The sequence below is a fragment of the Pseudopipra pipra genome, chromosome 3, assembly GCF_036250125.1.
Source record: "Pseudopipra pipra isolate bDixPip1 chromosome 3, bDixPip1.hap1, whole genome shotgun sequence".
Taxonomy (NCBI): Eukaryota; Metazoa; Chordata; class Aves; order Passeriformes; family Pipridae; genus Pseudopipra; species Pseudopipra pipra.
This window is the reverse complement of record NC_087551.1, coordinates 99899031-99921866: the sequence shown is the minus strand read 5'-3', so window position 1 is coordinate 99921866 and position 22836 is coordinate 99899031. Positions and strand designations below refer to the sequence as shown.

The following is a 22836-nucleotide window of genomic DNA, read 5'->3' as shown; positions in this document are numbered from 1 at the left end:
CCCTCAGTTTTAGCCACGTAGAAGTTATATGCCTGGACAAAGACAGTGTCTAGACTTCCTCTGTCAAAGTGTGTGGGGAAAATCCACACCTAATTAGCAGCTTGAGAGGCTAAAGTTTGTTTATACAACTACTTTAGTAAGAACCATAGGACACAAAGCGAAATCTCTCAGGAGATGTGTCTTTGCACTGACTACCCTAAGTTAAAGCCAGACACATGAATGCCAAGACAAATCTCATACTCAAATGGTGTCAGATACTAGGTTGAATCGTAATTTCCAGAGTACAGAATCTGGATAGCAAAGGCTTCCTTGTATAAAACAGCCTTACCTATAATTATCAAAATCAACAAAAGTTTTCATCAGTTTCACTATATCCTGCATAAAATAACTCTTGGTATAGATGCAGGGCTAACAGGCAAGTTAGCACAAAACAGCAAAAAAATCTCTTATCAGAAACTTCCTAGTTGATTTCCAATTAAAAAAAAAAAAAAAAAGAAGAAAGGTGCTTTGTAGATGTGGATGCATTGTGCTTGTAGGTTGATAGTGTCAATTCCTAGCACTACCCCACACATGCATGAGTACACAGTACAAATGTGGGTAGAGCCCCTCCCAAATCTTCGTTCGTGAAGCCTAGCCATGATGACCTGACACAATACAATTTCTACAGTCACATCTCCTTTAGTACCACTATGACTAGCAGAATGCTAGAACTATCACAAAGTTTTTGCACTGTGCAATTCTATTGCTTAAATCTTTCTGATTTTACGGGACAGTTACTGCCATGATTTTGACCTGAACTCTTCCATTCAACACCCAGGTACACCAATACCTGCTCCTAGAATACGTCAAAACCCCTCGTAGCTTTTATAGACTATTTTCTGCCCAATTAATTGAACAAAATATCTAAATTGATCTTACCCTTATGGAGAAAGATCATTATGCTCCAAGAAAATGAAAGAAGGAATGACTGAGTAGCAGTTATTACGTGACCCTGATTTCTCTAAAATTGTCAAGTATAAAGCATGTAGATGCATATTATTTATGCACTGCATTTTATTGAAGAAATTGTGCTTGTGCTTTTTCATGGGTAGAGACGAATTGTGAGAAAAACAAAGGCAAAAAGCGAGAAAGAAACTATGGGGACTGAAAGAAAGTCTGCATCCTCAATTGCAATTTAGGCAAAATACAAAGTGCCTGTTGGTGGAGTCAAGAACACCGGAGCCCATTACCACTGTCAGAGTTAACTATGCTCTGTTGTTCAGGAGATTGAGCTTTGCCTTTAACAGTTTCACTTCTGCATGACCAAACTGAGGGGAATACAAGCTCTTCACAGCCACCTCCACCAGATCTAAACCCGTGGTGCAAGAATATACACACTCCTCAGAGTGATCCTTGGGGTAGCACATTCACCTGCCTAGAGTGTCCATCAGTGGACTGCAACAGGAGCTGGACCAAAGACCCAGCTGTGGGTAAAATTAGCTCTAGAGATACGCAGATTCCCTCTTTTAGCTAAACTGGAAGACGGTGAGTCAGAAATCACAGTTATGCCCAGAAGTGCCGCAGGAGGTCTCCAGGCTGTGTTTGCTCTGAAAGACTGAGAGGCAGAGAAGTCCAGAGAATCCTATAAAAGTACTTTTCTTTAGCAGACATATAGAGCTGATAAGTCACTATGAAGAATCACAGGAGACACACTCATTTAAAATATCTATTGAAATTACAAATTAAAATCTTCAGTATGATTCAAAGTACAAAACACCACATTAAAAGGCATTCAACAGCTCTTTTATACATCACAGTGTTAGTGGCACAAAATGTACTTACATTTCAAATACATCAACAGAACTATTTTTACACTCGTCAAATACATTATTTATACATATGCATGACTCCTTCATGCTTATCCCTATACAAGTTTAAAATACATCATGATAAAATGATCAAGAAAGGTTCAGTTATGGACCACGTACCTGTACCTAATGTTCCTGAAATTCTTATAAGAGATACACAAATCAAAGCAATAATGAAGACCACAGGGCTCTAAACACAAACAGCATGCCTTACTTAGTATAAGTGCATTAGCAATTAAGCGCTGATACAGGCTTTTTTTATGTCCTTAATATCACTTAGTAACAACCGTATTCTACTTGTTTTCCTCAGGCTTTCAGATTATGTATGTGAAATGTACAAACTTTGGTTTTTGAAAAAGCAAACCTGCACAAAGCTTTATGCATGCTGCACCTCACTGGGATAATGGCCTGCATTAAATGCATTTATTCTTATACAGTAAAAGGCCTACAGATAAAATGCACAAAACTTAATTTTTATCTTCCTGGTCATAATATTTAAAAAAAAAAAAGCACTTCATACTTTTCTGACCTATGAATGTTTTATCCCATCAGCTCCACAAATGAGGGCTTTTCACTACTTTTGTCAGGAGATCAAATGTAAGCTGAGATTTGATCCAGTCAGCTGTTATTTGGGATTTTGCTTAATTAATAAACCAGAGTATTTGAGGAAAGATTATGCTATTTGGTATGTGAGGGAAAGCATCCCAAATTCTTGACATGCTATAGTCAGTAGGAGGAGACTTCAGGATGACTGCCAACATGAATAAAACTGAAATAATAACATAAAACAATAGTAAGCTTTTATATATAACATTCATCACAAACTCTTGAAGAGCTTCAAACCCATTTTATTTGCCCTCACAGCCCTCTTATGAAGTAGGCAAACGTTGGTTCATCCATTAAAAGGACGGTTAAATTGAGATAAAAGGAGATAAGTGACTTGTCCAATGTGGGGGAAAACCCAAAGCTATCATCATTGAAGTTAATGTGGGCTGTGCTCCTGCTCTCTCTCTCAGGACTGACTTCAGCCCAACTGATGAATGGCAAGCCTAGGGACATCCAAAGCCTCTGGAGTTGGGACTCAACACTCATTAGACATGACACCACTTCATCCAGAACATGCAAATGAAGTACTGTCACAAACTCCATTAAAACAGTATTTAAGAATGGGCCATTCGCTTCAGAGTTGGACTCGATGATTGTTGTGACTCCCTTCCACCTCAGAATATTCTGTGATTCTGTGTGAATGCAAAACCCTAAATAATAGCATAACCATAAAAATGCAACAGAAATCATATTGTGATACCTATTTTTCTGGTGAAAAATCTAAAAAGCCATAGCTGCTGTAATTTCATTTGAAAAGCAGCAGAAATAAACATTAACTTTTCCATGGCAGGGCATTTAAATGTCAGAGTTTAAAATAATGTATTTACAATTCAATTTTAGGGTATTTAATGTCACAGTATCAACATAAGCTGTAACATTAAAACACTGTATATAATACCTTACCACCAAAAGTTGCTACTTTGAAACCAAATAATCAGCATTACAAAAAATAAAATAATGACAACAACAAAAAAAAAAAAAACCCATACAGATGGAATGACATTTAGCAAACCTGAAAAGACTAGGTATTTGTTAAATATATGTAGGCATATAGTCTATCCCAACAGCCAGGATGTGAAATAAGAGCTGCGTCATAAAAACCTCCAGTAGCAATTCAAGTGCATTGAGATCAGAGATATACTAACATAGTTTTCCCATTATATATAATGTTACCTGTGAGCATCAATTATAAATTATTATTTAAAAAATATCTGTATTTGGAAAGGACATTTTTCTTTCCTTTTTGTTTTAAATTTGGAAATGCATTAATTTTGACATTGATTATTAACTGGCCACACAATACTCTGGGAAACAAGTTTTGCTGTATTGACACATAAAGGCTAAGAAAGGCATAGAGAAAACAAACTGTATCATACCAGGACACTCTAATACTGTTCACAGGGCACTGAACCTCTACTGTTTACTATGACCCCAGTAGTACACCTATGTGGTCATCAGAGTCACAGCCACAATACAGCAGAATCTCTTAGTGCCGCCAATTAGAAAATTAATAACCCATGAAGTCTTTACATCCTGTTGTCCGGGTTTTAACTCTTCTCCAGTTAAACAGAATTACAGGGCCATGCAGGAAAGGCCACAGTTCAAGCTTACCTGCTGGAAGCTGTCCTTCTCAGAATCCCTCACAGAAGGTTTTCTGCACAGTGAAGATATGACTCAGGACAACCCAGGTGCTTGGCTTGGGATACCTCTGGGAGAAGGACTGAGCTGATGCCAGAGTCAGAGGGAGATAAGCACTTCACTGCCTGCTGAACTCAGCAGTGCTTCAGACACATTTAGGGGCTGGCAAACAGTGATCAAATGCACTACCCAGTCTTCACTACAGATATTTTTTAAGAACAAAGCAATTTTTAATAACAAATTCTAGACTACTAAAAATACTCAGGCAACAAAAGATCTTAACTGCGCATTGCCATAAACAATCTGAAGATATCACAAGGAGTTCATATTTGCTGGAAACCAGCTATCCTTTTTCTTCACATTTTAGTGGCTGAACTCATTAAAATCAAGACAAATAAGTGAACTACAGATAACCTCCAGCTCCTAGAGGTAAAATCTGTGGTTAGACACAGTTTGAATTTAAATAGCATTAAACCTGGAATATGGGGGAGGAGAATAGTTTTATAAAAAGACAGTGGCCCTTTTCAAAACTGCGCCCTACAGTATTTTTATTAACAGATAGACTGTAAAACATAAGCTAAAGAGTAATTTTTTATGCTTGAGCTATGAAAACACATTCCCAGTCTGTGACAGCAGACAGAAGTAGTTGCATTTAAGGGTCTTAAGACATTTTCAGTGTAAAGTTATTCTGGCTTCAAGATATCCATTCACCTCAGTACATTGCTGATGCACAGAACTAAATGATGATGACAAAAATGCAGTCAGACTTCAGTCCACAAGCCAGTTGAAAGAATGTTTTCCTTCAGTATTACAGATATACACATTGTTTCAGGTGCTTCATATTTCATGGCAAGAAGTTATCAGTCAAATTCTTGTAGGCTTTAAAATCAAAGCAAAATGGTTTTCAATAAAATATTTCTAAAGAGAAACCACAATGATGCAGCATGTTGGCTAGCACACTTTACGACTCTGAAAACACAGCACTGAATACTGCAAAACTATCAAGTGATTATTTTTCAAATAAAACCTTATTTTCTTACAGTACTGTTATTAACACAATACACCACATATACAATATTAACTCTGAAATGGGCTAACTAGTTTAAATGTAAAGTAGAACTTCCACATATATCCCAGGCATTTTATTATTACAGGGATAATTATACAGGGATAACCATGATGTATTTTTATATTTAAAAGGGAAGATTCATTGATAACCCAAGAGTCTGCTAAATATTAAAGTTAGTCCTGTATTTTTAAATAATTGCCCTAAAGACAGAAGCAGTATATCCTGAACTTCCAAAATATTTCAATAGCACAGCTATTTACACATTTGGTTTAAATAGGATTATATATATATATATATCTCTCTATGTATCTATAAAAAGATTAAGATACCTGGATTAGAAGTTATGTAGCCCTATAAGTGTAGCAGAACCCTAAACAACAGCAAAAAATAACAATTCAAAAAAACACTAGTGGTCCAGTGGTAACCAATACCATCAATGAATTTTTAAAAGAACCTTGATTAGATAGCAGGTTTGTGTCACTACTCAACCTTGCAGCCTCATCAACTAATTTTAAAATGTAGCTTTTAATCAAACAAATTTCTTATAAGACTTGACAAAATTTGTGGAAGGCAGCAGGATGAACTTTGTCCCTCTAAACCTCCCCAAATTTCAAGAAAGGCATAGGATGGCCTATATGCACCTTACTAATTTTATTATACTTGGAAGAATAGGTACTAGAAAGGACATTGTGATGGCTTTAACAAAAACAATGTGTAATAAACATAATAAAGTCACACTAAGTTGACTATCTGATATAAATGACAGGCAACTTAAATATATACAGGAATAAGACACCAAATCTGGAAGCGAACAGATATGCAGAAGTTTATATTTGTACGCTTTTTCAGCTTGTTTTGCTGATGTTGTTCAGTACAGTTCCCAGTCCACTAGCAGGGTAGCACCAACTTTTTGCATTATTTTTAGCAGTATCACCTCTTGATTTCAGGTAGCTACCCAGGTCCGTGGTCTCCCTTTAGCACCAAACTTGCCTTCTGTTACCCTCCTTGTCTATTATCAAGTGATCTATATAACAGTGGTAACAACAGTTCCTGGAACCAAGACAGTGTCAATGAAAAGCAGAATGGGGCAAGTAAGGCTACAGCAATGTAAGTGCAAGAGAGAAACATAACAGCACAATAAAATAAAAACACATGTCGTGATGAGTCCAATCTTTTCCCAGACTAGGTAGGTAGAGGGTCATCATCTCCTTTATTACATTTGCACTTGCAGCACAGAACAAATGGTGTAGCAAGTAGAAGGAAAGGGGAGGCCACCAAAAGTAGAAGACCAAATCCTGCAAAAATTCCTACCACCTGCAAGAAAAAGGGATAACATTGTGTCAGGGATAGCATTGCCTAGATTCTGTGCCTGCTGACACCAGTGTATCATCAGTGTCTGTCAAAAAGACCTCAGCAAACGCCATTGACCTTACCAGAGCCAGGACTCGCTCCCGGTGCACACTACAGTCAGCTCCTGCGACCAGTAAATGCGAGGGAATGCAGAATGTTCATGTTTCATGGCTCCTGTCAGAACCACTACACACAACTCGGTTCCATCACAAAACGTGATGCAGATGGCTATTTGCCTTTTTGAGTTTTCCTATACCTCAAACAAGCAATGAAGCAAATGACCACTCAAAAGCTTAGGAATTTCAGTCACAGATTAAAAACACTACAGATGATAGGAGGACTTTGCATATGCAATGGCTTTCTGCAGTCAGACCTAAGCTCATCCTGCTGCTTCAGGGGACAAGACCTAACTCTTTCTAAAAGCATTTTTTCATTGACATTTATTAATTGCCCTCTTCCCAGCATGGGAAGAGGACCACAGACTTACCCATCCTGTCAGTGTGCCAAACCAATAACTTCTACAAAGCTGAAATTTGGAAAATTGAGGTTCACTGCTTGAGAAAGTTCCCCATTTGCCATAGGCAGCTGTAAGAGTGATGCTGCAACAATATGCCCACAAATTATTTGAGAAAATAATTTAGATTTATTCACATAAGAGTGCCTGTGAATAATTTTGAATAATGAAGGCAGGAGTGGAATGCTAATTTCATAGCAAAACCTCACAACAGAAGGCAAAATGAAATTAAGAGTGCAGCATTCATTAAGAATTCTTCTAAGTCAGCGTTAGATATGCCACTCCAATTAGCTGGCAAATATTTAATTGGTCATGGTATAGATGGGACAATCCACTAGCACTTTTGCTGGCCACGGGCAATTTTGCATTTTGATTACTTTGCATATCGTTTTGCCATCACTCCACTCCGGGAATTCTGGGAGGGTGAGAGGGCCAGGTGCCTGCGGGAGATGGCGCTGTGGGACAGCGCTCACCATCCCTGGCTCCGGCACTCCTGGATTCTGGCTGTCCAGGGATATGCAGCTCGAACCTCATTGCCCTAACAATTTTACTTCTTCCCAAGAGCAATTTCTTTTTCAGCTTCAGAGGTGGGCACGTTTCATAACTTTTTTTTTTTTTGGTGGCACTGACAATTGGCTGCAACTTCCATTTACTAATCTTCGCATTATTTCTCACAGATATAAACCAAAGCTAAATTCTCATCTTTAAAAAAACATGAGCTGCAACTATTGCTGTGTTGCTTTTTGGAGTCAGCATGCCCTTGTCTAGCTCTTTGCAGTGCAGGCTGAGTGCAGTGGTCAGACAGAGCCAAGCTAGAAGTAAGCAATTCAATGGACCAGACTGACTACTGGTAATTAAAATTAAATATCTATTTACACCTTCCTTTCAGCCTCAATATGCCATTAAAAAAAATCATCAAGTTTCATTTTTGTTTGTTGTATTGGTTTCCTTTTTGTTTGGTTGGGGTTTTGTGGGGGATTTTTGGGGTGTGCGTGTGTGGTTTTCATTTGTTTATTTTTAAATAAAACTGACTGCTGAGTATTACTTATTTATTTTCTACTTGGTTGTTCGCCTTCTGAAGACATTGCTGCCTTATTCAGCATCAAGTCACTTCCTCTGGCCAAAGCCAATATTTTTTTAAACCCACAAACAACAAATCAAAGGCCGACCTCAATTTACTTTGGGTAAATCTAAGAATAAACAACTTAGTCAAAGAAACTTAACATAAGGAAACAATTGCAGTGTTGATTTGGCTTTAGTGGGTTCAGCAGAATTATATCCTGACTGCTAGAGAATGATCACTTCCTTTCTCAACAATGACTTGATCAAACATACCGTGTATTAAACATATTTGCACAAACTGCGGTGGCTTAGAACAGATTCCAACTATCAGATTAATTGCCTCATATTACAGGTGTATCAAGTAAGCTTAATGTACCCATTCACTTCCTAAGATACCAATGGCTAAGCCAAGCAAAAACCAGTCCATAGCTCAGTCACTCAGTGGTGCATGTAAAAGGTGAGGGGTGAGACCCTTCTCCTTTTATTTCAGTTTAGCTGTTTGTCCAGACTTGAGGGTTATTCTATAGACTTGGGGCTTATGCTCAAATGAAAAGAAATCCGTACTTCAAGAAAAGTACTTCATCTCAAGTTACAGTAGCTTTTTACAGGCACACAGTTTAGGAAGAGATGACTCAGATACACTGTCCCTGTATCTCTGAAGTGACTGTAAAGGCAGTAGATTGGACCAAATCACACATTCGCATTTATACTGCATTCCTGCTGAGTCCAGCCACACTGAATCTAGACTACAAGAGCTATTCCCACACTCTTTACAACTGTCAATTTTAACCTGTATTTGAAACTACTGATAAGCTTTCAGGGTTACTTTCTATTCAAGCTACACGAATGAGTCAAATGGAGTCCATAGCAAGATACAGACTGTATTGAGGCTAATTCCTTTTTCCAGTTCTGGATCTGGACCTAAAGATCCCTTGCAAGAAGAGCTTTCCTGTCAATAATATGGATGGTGGCAACCTAGCTTGTCCTCCAGGTTCAGAGAGAACATATCAGGGCTGGTACTAAAGTGGCTCTGCAAATGTACCTTTCCTCATTCTCAGTGGCTTTTTGTCCAGGAGTGTCCTCTCTTGAAGAACTAATTGTTCCTCTCCAAGCTACTGCCCTTTTTAAATCTGCTATGAAAATCAGTTACCATTTAGCACAGAATTTTACCCTAAGGTGTAAAATGAGTAAAGCAAACAAAGACACTATGACAGCAGTAGACCTATACAGAGCTTTTAAAAATCTGAGCTTTACCTGTGTCCTGTGCCAGATAACAGATGCCCTGGAGTGACCCAGCTTGTTTCGACAAGGTCCTTTGTCATAATGTATAAGGAGAAAATCATCCTACAAAATATTAAATGAGAAGGTAGGCAATAAACAGAAATTCTTCAAGTTACAAAATACCATATCCTAAGAACCTAAAACTGGGAATTGAATAGAAAGATAAAAGCAGGCGGATATGGCCAGGTCTAACCTTTCCAAAGCACTTTTTTTACAGTTATAGATATATAGGCTCTCAAGCTGCATATTTAAATGCTAGCATGGAGTTTAGCAAGAAGATCCAAGAAGATAAACTGACTATTGCATATATTTTACATTCACAGAGAAAGAACAAAGGAAAATGAATACTTGTACTGCAAAATTCCCAAAGCTGATTCCTTTCACTAGTTAAAGAATAGAAGAAAGACAATACAGACTTTGAGATATTATGTCCCTATCAGTCCTGCCATCCTCACACAAACCAGTCAAGACAGCAGGCTTAGTACCAAGGGAATGCTGCTTTTTATCTGAGCATGTGAGAAGCCTGTGACTTGAGGACTGTTATTAAAGTATTCAAATGGGACAACCACAGGATTTGAGTCGTCAGAGTAGCTTTCGGGAACCTAACTTCCTTTGCTATTGTTAACAATGTTGTAAAGTAAAACTGATAACATGGAAACAGATGTTGTATATACTCTGATCCTTGGGTATGATAACAGGCTGATTTAAAAAAATATAAACAAATGACAGCAACAGCTTATAGATGATAAATTCCTCGTGTTGGGAGAGTATTGTGTTCTTTTTCCTATGTCAGATCTATTTCTTGTCTCACAGAATACAATGAATGGTAAACAAATCTGACTGTTACTGACACACCAAATCTAGTTTATCTGTTAAAACTTCCTCAGACTAATAGCATTGCTATATTCATCCCTGTATCTCCTTCAAGAAGGGCACCACTGAAAAATAAGTACTGAAGAAAAAGCAACGCCCCTCCTCCATGTTAGTTGCCATATATAGATTGTAAACAGATTATTCTCATAGAATTTTACTTTTTAATAATTATTTACTGACACAGACACAGAGCAAATGCTAAAATCACACAGGTCAGACAAGTAAAACAGAGCATATAAATCCTATCAAATTTCCAGCAACAGCTCTGGTGGGTTGTGGTCAAAAGCTAGTGAGCTATTATTTAATTCACTAAAGAGACAGCCACATGGCAAAGCAATGAACTTCTAGGCTTCTGAGAGCCAGAGTGCATGGCATATACTCACATCAAGAGATTCCAGACAGTACCAGCAAAAGGCATGTTTGCAATTCTTACACATCATTTGGGCACAGCCTTCATCTCTTTCAATGTAAACTTTACACTTTGGACAGCGTTTGATTGGAGCGTTGTCATCTTCCATTTTAAAAACTGAACTGTGGGAGAGAGTGAGAAATCAGTAAGATATGTGGCCATGTCAGTTTAGAGAAGACCATCTAAGAACTGTGCTACAAAAGCAAGCCTGCTTTTTTGTTAAAAAAAAAAAATGAGAACTTACTAGAGATTCAAGTATTAAACTGGATTTTATTATTCGGATATTTTGGCTATACACTATTTTTGAAACATATCTCTGGAAAAGATATTTAATGACTACAATATCTACATAAACGTTAGGATATTTTCTTTACCACATATTTTCCAACTGTTTTTGTTATCTAGTGATACTAATAGATATTAAACTGTTTTCTCCTGGAATGTAGCAGATGAGCAGCTAGGTCACATCTAAATGTTTTGTACCTCTAGGTCATTTTCCTTTTTTCTCCCTTCTTTCTCAGAAAAGGGAACAATCCCTTGATTGCACAATAAGACCAGACCATATTCCTTTGGATTGGGCACCAGGGAGAGATTACTTATCCCTGCCCTCCTTGAGGATCCTCCCTAGGAATTTCCCTCCAAATAAAGAACCATAAGGTTCTGGGGGCATGTCATCCTTCCAGAGTTATCTCTGTCCCTGTTGACACAGTCCTAACAAGTCACTGTTCATGAGTTAGGATCAGCATCGACTTGTCTTGCACAACTGTGCAAAACCACAGGTGTCCCCTCATATAGTGAGCAGAACACACAGCAATGTTGAAACACTGGAAGAACATTTATTTCCCTTGGGGAGCTTTCTACTGTACGCAGGTTTTATGCACACTAATAACTAAAATGTACCTTAAGAAATGACAATTCCTGCAGCAACTGCCAGTGGAGATACAAGAATAACTGATGGGGAATCAACAGTTTGCTGGAAAACAGGACTGACACTTGATTGATTGGTTTACCCAACAGCAGGATAAAAGAACACACACTAATTACTTACACTAGAAGCAACTGTATTAGAGAAAACTGCTTTGGATCCATAAAATGCATATGAAACTCCAAATGCATTGTAGCACAAGTTGCTACCAGCCCATTATGCTCCAAAATAATGAAAAAAATCAACTTATACTCAGTGGAGTGAAAAATAAAGCGTGAAATAATTAACTAAGAGCAACAAAAAGACTAAGCAAAAATAGATGACATTTTTTACCTTGCCATGAAATTTAGCGAGCTTCAGTTCTTGTCAAACACACACAAAAGCATGTGCAAAAGTTAGTATATTTGATCAGGAATTTGTCATGACAGCATCCTAGCTAGTCATCTGTTACAGTAAAGCTTGAAAGAAGACAAGTTAGGAGTAACTAAGTCCAAGGCTGGGCAGGGCTTTATTGATGCCTTGACCTGCGATACAATCTTTGAAAAAGCCCAAACATGAAGTGGAACACATGCACAACAGCCTTTCTTATTCAGTGGCTGCAGTATGCCATGGGAAACTGCTTGAGACAAAACTTAAGATCATGGGCCAAATGTGCAGCAGTTAGGATGATTGACAGGGCATCCTAAAAATCACCGTCTGGCATGATGTTACTGACCCCGCACATTGTCCAGGAGAGCAGCAGTAACAAGATCTTCTTTCAAGGAAGCTCATGAGCTGCCTGGATGTCATATTTTCCCACTGGGGCAAAAGGCCAAAGGCCCAAGCAGCTCCTTTGTGCTTTGCTGGGAATGGTGGCAAAGAACAAGGCTGCCAAGAGCTATTCAGTTTTGGAATATGGCATTAAAAGAACAGGAACGACTAAGAAAAGGAAACAGCTTTAGAACAAAACATCAGGAAAATGCCTCTTTACTATTCATAATCCGATTTGTTAAATAATTGAGTGTTTCGTTTCTAAATACTTGATCTTTTGCAATACTTTACCTTGTTTCTCCTGGAAGAAAAGAGATTGGCATGTTCTCTTGACAGCCTTGACCTGGATGCCAATTAGATTTGCAAGCAGAGCAGAACTCAATGTCACACACTTTGCACTGGACCAGCTGGGGGTCCTGTGGGCTTGATTCCTGGAGCTGGCAAACTGCCTGGCAAGTAGAGGATGGACACCAAGTCCGGCATGGATCCAAAAGTACTTCTGCAAAGGGACATAAAAGAACAAAATTCAAAGGCGGATACAAGACTGGCCTTCCACAACAGTGCATTCCAGCTGAGGTTGGCTGGCAGGGCTTTTGAAGACACAAGTTTTCAAAAGGAGCCTTTTAATTTATGCTACCCACTTAGACATAAACCTGGCCTGTTTTCCAAACTAAAGACACCAAACTAAAGTGAGCTTTACAAGTCCGAATTAATTGCCCACTTTCATTCACTGAACTAAACTTGTTCTGAGAATGAGATTTTTTTCTTTTCAGATGTACTTCAAATTAAGCACAGCATATACTATGGAGGTAAAACCCATTAGAAAGTATTTTTACAGTGCCTTGCCCATTAGGATTCTTATTTCAAGTTGGCCTCTGCCCTAATGTGACCACATGATTAACAATGGCATAAGACTCTCATAGAGTTTCATCTTTTTCTTGAAGGCTTTTTACAGGTAAGTCATTTCATGTTTCAAAGCCCACTGAAGACAATATAACTAACTAACTAAATAAATAAAAAATTAAATTACGTCAGTGGTTTCTAGGCTGGATCCTGCCCTCAGCAAAACCTTAAGTTCTCTATGACCACACCATTCCACATCCTGATAGGCATGCAGTCAGCTTAACACGAACTTTATTAATGCTTATATCATTACACACTACACATAGAACTGCTTGGTAATTCTGTACCAGATTCCATCCCAGGAGATAATGTTGACTCTGTGAAAGAGGTCAGTCAACCTCTCCAGGCCCTACAGTAGTAGTAGCAAAGCTCAAAATAGAAGTCACTCCCTCCCTTAGTTATATAGCAATATAATACATAGCAATTTTCTTTCCTTCGTCTATTGCCAGAGTGCTGTAGTTCTGGGAATCACACAGGCAAGAACAGAAACAACTACTTTTTGGGTTTTGGTTTTGATTTTTTCTTTTTTTGTGATGACCAAACAATTAATGCACAATGCTACTGCATGAATATATGCAGAGACAGATTCTGATTTATAGGATTGTTCTGGAATGATACCATTCTCACAGCCTTCAATGGGTAGTGTTATATGTGTTACCTCTTTCAAACTGTAGCCTCTTATATCTTTGCATGATTTCTGATGCAACCATGCACTCAATCTGTTGAAGGAAGTAAAACAAAGACAAATTTCTAGTTAGGAGCAGCAATAATCTAACCAATTTTAAACAAACAGAGATAAAATATTTGACCTTTGATGAATTATTAAAACAATGTCTTGTCAACAATGGAAGCTATAACATAAAGAGCAAGACACATTTAAACATCCTGCAAAGACAAGAAAACACTCCATTTGCAGTAACAGCGTACCTACCTCATTTTCTTGCAGGTGACCTCGCTTTGGGCAGGCAGCATCAGGGCAGCTGATTGCTGTTTCTAGACCTTCTTTGATTAACAGTTCCACATACTGTTTTAGGCACTGTAAGACAGCCAAAGACTGAGTTCACCAAGAATATCCCACCAAGAATAAATCACTCAGTATTTTAACAGCTTTCCTCTGAAAATTGGAAGAACTCAAACTTTGCAAAAACAGGTACTACGGTGTCCCTTTTACAGCCATGGGTTTTACAGCTTTTGCCACAGTTATACCTTTAAGCAGAAAACAGTAAAGTTCATTTCCCATCAAATCATAGAATCACTTAAGCTGGAAAAGAAGACTCCTAAGATCACTGAGTCCAACTGTTAACCAAATAACTCTTCATCAAATTCAAATATGCTGCAAATTAAAAAAATATCAATAATGGGGAAAAGGACAAATTGAACAGGGAGCAAAGAGGAAGGGAAAAAAATAATAAAACATCATCATGATAAAATTAGACATTTCAAAAATCCTTGTGACTGGAAGCCACAACATAGCTTAGTAAGCAGTAAGTCCCAATAACTACTCAAAGACAAACATCTGTCAAGCATATCAGAGCACAAAGGGAGTTGTGTATCTTGCCTTCATTGTTCTAGAAAATAATATCTGAACTTCACGGTTAAAAAGATATCTTTTTCCATAGGAAGGAAAAATGTGAGAATTAGGACTCCCCAAAGAACTACAGTTTCCATGGGGACTGAATAATAAATATTGGTAATACTAATACTTTTCTCCCCTAGCAACCACAGTGTTTTACCTAAGTCATAACTGAAAATGTAGCCTCTAACACAGCAGCGCACAGCACGGCAGTCAAGAAAACAGATAAGAAAAAAGGGTATTTTTGACCAAGGGCAAATTAAGACCAAACCTTGTTATTCTTGAAGAGCAACTACCCCCTTCCACCTCCACCCTTTCCACATGAAGGTGAGAGCTAATGCATAGGTGTCTGCTGGGAAGGCAAGGGAATGATAGAGACAGAGACTCTTCTCTCTACAACTTCCACCAGCCCAACATTACAGAAAGAGCAAACCAGGGTCTGCTTCCCAGCGGATGGGTCACCCCACAGTGTTCTCACCCTGCTTGTAAGCTCAGCTGGCAGTGGCAAATCAACTACAGGAGTCCCCTAACTCCCTGTTACCAGATGTTTGAATAAAGAGAAAGGCTAGACCAACAGCAGAGTCAAATGAAGATGTGAAACAAGCTCAGCATCCAGCTGTGTGGGAGGCAAGAACAATTACACACTCTGCAGCAAACTGGCAAAACAGGGACTTCAGTTACCATTTCCACAAAACACTTGCAAAACGTATGCAGCTGCTGACTCACCACCAGCCTAGGAAGGCAAAGGGCTGCACTGACCTTGCCAAGGCTGGCGTGCCTAACTGCACATCAGAGCACAAAACTGTTTCTTCCTTCCAGCCACACCATCAATGAGCACCTTTTAGCCTAACTCTCAAGCATGCAGCTTGTAGCTGTTAAGGTCCAGACTCTGAGCCTATTTTTCTCTTCTGCCTCTTGATTTGTCTATTCAGCTCCTTTCAGAGACCTGTATTAACACAGTATTCTAGGTTTTAGAGCTCACAGCTTGATTGCAGCAAAAACTTCACTTCCTGCCCAAGCAGTCTTTGCTGCTCTGGTCCACAGCTTTTCTGGTAGCAACATGCCACCACCTTGATAGCACAACAAATAATTTCTGTTAGAGTCCCCTTTCCCTGTGTCTCCCACTCAGTAGAGAAAACAGGTCTACTTTTTGAAAAAGAAAGGAGACAGAAAACTGACACCTTGAAAATTTTTAATTGTGCAGAGAAATCCATATGTGACAGACTATAGTTTATGTCTTTCTCTTCATCAATAAGGACTTAATAAAGACAACTGTTCACTTAGTAAATGTTTGATTTGCAGGTTTCCAAGCCTTCACTTTAAGCTCTTCAAGGCAGCTGGTGGAGCAGTTGAAGAGAACCACGGGCAGCAATCACCACAGGCTGAGCTCTGCAAGACCCAGATCCTAGGTTGTGTGCCTTGACAAACTGTAATTTCAGCTGTAGTGAGGTATTAGTGCTGCTATAATGACACTGCTGGCTCTTCCCTTTCCTCTCCATTTGCAGACGCCAAGTGTGGATTAAAATGAAAATGCATACATTTTTAATGCCAGCACTTAGCACTTATAGAAAGTACTTTTCAAGCTGAATGAGCTTTGCAATCATTAATCATTAATGTGGCTAATTCTCCTCCTCAACCTGTTTGGGACCATTGCCAAAGCCTATTCAATTTGCTTCCCTTTCCTCGCTTTACATCTTCCAAGAAATGACACAGTTCATCCCTGTCACGAGCAGCGTCCATGGCCTTCCCCTTCCCCTGATGTGGTACTGGCCCCTGCCTCCTCAACATCAGCACAGCCAAGTGCACTTCTCATGCTTCACCCTCTGGGAACTGTCTTAAGGCCTCAAAATCTTGCTGTTAAATAGGCAGAGGGTAAAACAGCCTGTCCACTCAAGACTTCCTCACTCCAGAGATTTCTTAAGTGGAGAAAGAGTAACCCACAGTAGTTGAAAGAGAAGCAGATGCAACACATTCCAGTTTACCAGAAATGCTCAAACAACACTAGGATTAGTACTCAATTATACTCAATTATGAAAAGTTCATTGCAAAACAATTACAAAAGGATGACAAATTGTTGCTCATTTTCTATGTAACTTGTAGTTGATTCCATGCTGGAAGAAAGTATCTTCATAACCTTTTCAGTAAGGCAATAAAGTACTGTACAGCATGAAGAAAAATGTGGGAGTGTAAGTCACCCCAAACAATGTTCAAAATGAACTGTATTACATAATTTTTCTCAGAGAAAACAGAAGATGAAATTAGATACCTAAGGGCTGAGGTTGGACTAAAGTCACAAGATACTTCTTGTTGTACATCAACCCTTACAAAACAAATATGCTGAGAAGCATCTTTATTTTTTTAGTAGATGTGCACCAATTGAAACTTGCTTTTATTTGAAGAAGTACTTTTACCAAATTCCACTTATTTTTTTCTTTAAAAAAAAAACCTCATCTCATTTCAGTAATTAAATAACTAAATATTATTTAAGTAAATCACACTTGAAGGTACTCTAAACCTTTCAAAAACTGATTTTTTTTTTCATTTGCATTTCTGCTTTATGCATAACAATCTCTAGCCAGGTTATTCTGGTTTATGCTGCAGTTGTAACAAGCAAAGAGGTAACTGGAGTAGCTTAGATTTCTATCCAGCATGCATTCTCTCAGCATATCAAACAATTCAGGAGAGGAAAACAGTTATTATATGGTGGCACCCCAGGACACTGATAATGTTTTTTGGGTTCCTTAAGGATACGGATCTATTTTTTATCTATTTATTATCTATATTTTTTATTTATTATCTTATTATTTATCTATTTATTATCTATAACATTTCATTTTACAATGTCATGAATGTTAGACAGGCAATGAAAACTGCCATTTAACTCTGGCAATTTCCCACAGACAAAGGAAAGTAAAGCACTGCACAACATGCGTTACATATAAACTATATACAGGCTACATACACCATATATATAATATATATAACCTATAAATAAAACTTTATATAAAAATTACGTAAAGTACAGGTCAAGATGCATCCAGTGCCCCAGATGCTGCTAAGATCAGTCAGAAGAGACTGGTTAGCTCCCCTGAGCATCAGCCCTGTATTTTTCCCTGTGTATCCCTGCTCTGTCCTCCATCCATCACTGTTGCCCTTTCTGGTGTGTGGATAACTTTCACTTGATAACTCAAGAATTCTACTGTCACTTGCTGTCCCCATGCCAAAGGGCAGGAGCACAACCACTTTGAGGAGTTTTGATCCAGATCGATTCTTACTTCACAAAGGTAAACTGAGAGCCCAACTCAGCAGTAGTTTTACTATAAGCTGCCTATATAAGTTGGGAATACTTTTGGTTTTGCCTCAGAGACAGATGGCTAGTAAAGGAATGATTTCCTTTCTGAAGCTGCCAAACACAGCTTAGTATTTAAAGCTCTGCAAGATGTGCTGTACTTCTAACCTTTATAGATCAAGGATTGCATCACACAGAAAGGTATGTTCAGTGACCACTACATGCTGCTGTTTTAGAGCATATCTTTTTGTCTAATGCTATGAAGATCAAAATATCCTACGAGAATCAAAATGGTTATTTTTTGCCTAATTTCCAAACCATAACACAATCTTGCTCTGTTGCACTTACCTCTAACAAACATGCACAGGCCACAGCAAAATTTAAAAGAATTAAAATTTCTGGCTTTCAATCTTTTTTTCAGAAGAATTCCAGGAACAATCATGCTTACTTCTGATGATGGTGCTTTGACTTATTTCTCCTGACATCAAAACTCAAATAAACCCCATCCTAATTCCTAAGAAGGAATCTGGCTTTCATTATTTCCATGTGGGGCAACACTTATCTACCATCTACTTTGACACAAAAAATGTATGCACTAGGTGCCTAAAGGTCATTTTACAATACAAAATGCATATAATCAAAAACACTTGAAGATGTTTTTGGAAAGTCATAACAAATTTACTTTTAAGAACATGTTATTGCTACTATTGCAGCAAATGAGAAATGGCTTTTCAAGATGTCATCTTTAATTTGCAAGTTAGGTGGGTAGAAATATTATCCTGTATTATTTTCTTAACAGCTGCTAGGTGGATTTGGTCAGAATGTAGACTTCTGACTACATTAATGCTGCAGATTCAAGCGCCAAGTCATATGGGAAATTTTATAAATAAGTCAATGGATTTGGAAAAGCCAAAAAAGCATGACAGGATTGCAGAGCCAAGTATATCATCATATCATTTGATTTATTTCTTAAAACTTCAAATGTATTTTAGTGCTGGCACTAGGCCACAGTCATTCCCAAATAAAATGTGCACTACATGTGGAATCATCACATGCTGGTGTTGATAAAACATTTTTAAAAAGCCACACACACAGAGATAAAATTGAAAGGAGAAAAAATGAAGAAATAAAAAGAAGAAATGCAGCTTTTACCAAGTTCTAAAAAGAAAAGGAAAATAGTTTTTTACAATGCATTTGGTAATGGTAAATATTGAAGATAAGCAAAGGAAGTTGCTACTGTACACAAAGATTAACCAGGTAAATAACCCCACACTTTGGGTAGACAACCACTAACAGTTTGCACTGCACTTCAGGAACACAAGGAAGGACTGACATGCATTTTTTACAAGGGAGATTTCTTTAAAGTTCAAACTGATCAAGAAAATGTTTTCAAGTAGGACGATTATTAGTATGTAGACTAAGTTGCTAAAATTCTGTATCAAATCAGTATTAAGTGAACTTCTAAAAATATACATACATATATACACACACATATATAAATAAACTTGCATTCAACCATGTGAAGAACCAGAAAACGCCAGCTGGTATTTTGTGATTCATATTACAAGTGATATCAGACTAGGTGAATGTAAAGATACCTTTGAGCCTTACATTCTAGGAAAGAATATGAAGAATATGAAAGGATATTGAGTGAGTAGTACTTACTTAGTAGTGTCTTCTAGCTACAAATCTACAGTTTGGTTCTATGGGTCATTTTTGAGCTAATAGGATACTAAGCCAAAGCTCAAAAATTCATGTGATGAGGATACACAGATGAACATAATTACCACAACAACTACTTTTGATAGTATTTTGTAAAACTTTTATGCTCTGCATACCAGGAGTTTTTTTTTACATTACTTTAAAATGACTACCCAGAAGGTGATATCTTCTCTTGCCATAAGGCAGTGCAATATCAGTTATTCCACTGCTCTGAGCTAATTCCACTGCAGTCAGTCTGGTGAATAGGTGTTTACACTGGTAGACATATTGCCTGTAAAGGTTTCAGGTAATGAGATTTAATGCCCTATTTTAGCTTCAGATTAGGATAGTACATAGTGATGCAGTGTGTAATACTCAATGGGGCTGGGGCCGAGAGTGTGTGAGTGAATTTCTGTAACTACAAAAAAAAAAAAAAATCAGATCAATTTGGATGTCCATGTCTCAGGTGAAGACTAATACTCTTGGAACAAGAGCTTCCCTCCCTTTTGTCCAAACAGCAAACTCACTCTGGTAGAGAGCTTTTACTTGAATAAAACATCATCTTCTAGGAATATTTTCCATTTTGACAAAGCTGAACAATTCCAAGAAGAAAAACTCCCCTAAATTAAGCAGCCTACATCTGGTGTGTTCTCTGAAGAGAGAAGTAAGGCTTGACCTTCCCTATTCCTGAAAAAGAGATTCTTGTAGCCACATATAACTTTCATATGCTTCTTAAAGCAACAGCTCATCTGGCAATAGGACAAATCATAGAACGGCTCGGGATGGGACAGACCTTAGAGATCATCTAGTTCCAAGCCCCCTGCCATAGGCAAGGACACTTTCTACTAGACTAGGTTGCTCAGAGGTCCATCCAAACTGGCCTTGAACACTTCCAGGGATGGGACATCCACAACTTCTCTGGGTAACCTGTTCCAGTGCTTCACTACCCTCATAGAATTCTTTACTTAGTATCTAAACCTACCCTCTTACAGTCTGAAGCCATTTCTCCTTGTCCAATCACTACATGCCCTTGTTAAAAGTCCCTCTAACTTTCTTGTAAGGCCTCCTGGTCAGGCTCCTTGTAACAGGACCCCATTATAAAGTTACCTGTCCCAGTCCTGCCTTTAATTCTGACCCATAAGCTCTGGGTTGGCTCCTCATTCATCCTCAAGCAGAACTCCACAGCTGGTTACTGACATACAGGGTAACTGACACCCCCACCTCATCTCCTCTGCCTGTTCTTCCTAAAGAGCCTGTATGCTTCCATTCCAGCACTCCAGTCATAGGAATCATCTTATTTTAAGCTTAATGTTTCATAGAAAAAGAAAACTACTTTCTGACAGATTTCCATGGAAGAAAACATGTGAGAGAAAAGAAAAGGTAGATTTCTTGGAGAGCTTTTAAGCTTCTTTCAAACTTACTACATGGCCTCTTTGTGTTAAGTACTTACAATCCTGTCTCAAATCTATTGTTGTTTAATAACAGGCTCAACTTGGAATCACTCATGCATTGCTGCTCCAGTGTGCACAATTCTCTACATCAGATCTCCAATCTAGCTTTTTAATATCACCCTAATCCTACTTAGTTGACAAGTGATTTATGAGAAAATATCTACACACACAATCAGAGATCTGTTTGAAGCATATGCATGACTGTGGGAGTGATTTTTTTCCTCTATTAGATAATCTGTCAACTATACTGACCAACTCCACAAGCACAAGCTATATCCAACTCCACAAACCACCTAGACCAGAGACAGATGTACACTAGAGATGTTTAATATTGGCAGTAATACTTTGAACTTAAAGAATTTCCATTTCTATAGACATCTTCTCACAGACAATACTCTACTATCAAAGAAATCTTCACTATTAAAATTCCAATTTTTATTAACCCTGCAGCTGATTCATCATCCTTAAGAATAAATCACAGGAAGAAACAGTCACTTATCTTGACATGCAGTACTTCAAATCTACCAATCTGAAAGCAGTAACAGAGAACAGTCTAACATGTTTATTCTTTATATCCTTTGTTTTGTTACAGAGACAAAAGTTCTGCTACACAAGCATACCAAACCTTGACTCCCAGAAAAGCACCTGCAAGGTGATCCAGAGCTCTGCAACAGGAAAATATTTAGTGCCCTGTGCTGCAAACAAGAATGTACACACCAAGAGACCTTGGCCAGGACCAGATATAGGTAACATCACAGCTGATAAATGTTTTACCCCAAGTGGCAAACAATTTGAAAAACCTCTGTTTGACAGGCTTCTTGCCTCTGCCTGCCCAATACTTGGACTTTTTTTAAAAGATACCTTTTTGTTCAAAATTGCCAAGGGTAAATGCCTCTTTCTCCCATCATGCTGTCAATTTTTAAAGACTGCACCAGCTGTTCTGTAGCTCTGTTACAGACTATATTGTTAGTCTAAATGCAATCACATCATCTTGCCTGTGGATGATGGCCAAACAGGATGATGGCTGGGAAAGATAAACAACCTATGTGCTTCCAAGTCTGAAGACAAACCATCTGAACATCCTTTTCTGAGCTGTAAAAATTTTCTTGTTCAGAAATCCCTGTGCTCCCATCCACGGTGCAATCTCAGGATGGGAATTGGCCAGCATCCTGGCAGGAGCAGGGACTCAGCCACTGTACATGTCACTGTGTTTAGTGCAACGATGGCTGTTGATTCATCCCGTGGACAGCAGAGCAATTTTGTTACTTTGGTTCTATCTCTGTCCTAAGGCTTTGAGAGTACACCCAAATATCACAGCAGTCCCTGGTATACACTGCTTAACTGATGTAAACAATAATTCAGACAAAATATTTATAATAGGGATGAGGTGCATCACCCCTCTGACTGAATCCAGCCTCCAACCCCTCCGAGTAAGACTAACTGCCAGTTTGAGTACAGGGAAGTGGCAGCATCAGGCTATGGAGTCAACAAATGATGAACGTACGGTGAGAAGAAACATATGTTTCAAGAATGCAGCAAGAAGAGCCCTGATAACTACTTCAGCTCGAGAAATATTAAGATATGGCAAACATCCT

General features: G+C 38.3%; 1 protein-coding gene across 3 annotated transcripts in view; it reads right to left on the bottom strand.

The window, feature by feature from the left end:
* Window positions 1-1692: 1692 nt before the first annotated feature.
* Window positions 1693-22836, bottom strand: part of RNF144A (ring finger protein 144A) — a 66917-nt gene continuing 45773 nt past the window's right edge. For all 3 annotated transcript variants that reach the window (XM_064650478.1, XM_064650480.1, XM_064650481.1), the window contains 6 exons: window positions 14159-14263; window positions 13886-13946; window positions 12616-12823; window positions 10624-10771; window positions 9341-9430; window positions 1693-6474 (listed from right to left, as the gene is read on the bottom strand). In XM_064650478.1, coding sequence (XP_064506548.1) covers window positions 6343-6474; window positions 9341-9430; window positions 10624-10771; window positions 12616-12823; window positions 13886-13946; window positions 14159-14263 — 744 coding nt within the window. In that variant the 3' untranslated portion in view covers window positions 1693-6342. The remainder of the gene's footprint in view (window positions 6475-9340; window positions 9431-10623; window positions 10772-12615; window positions 12824-13885; window positions 13947-14158; window positions 14264-22836) is intronic.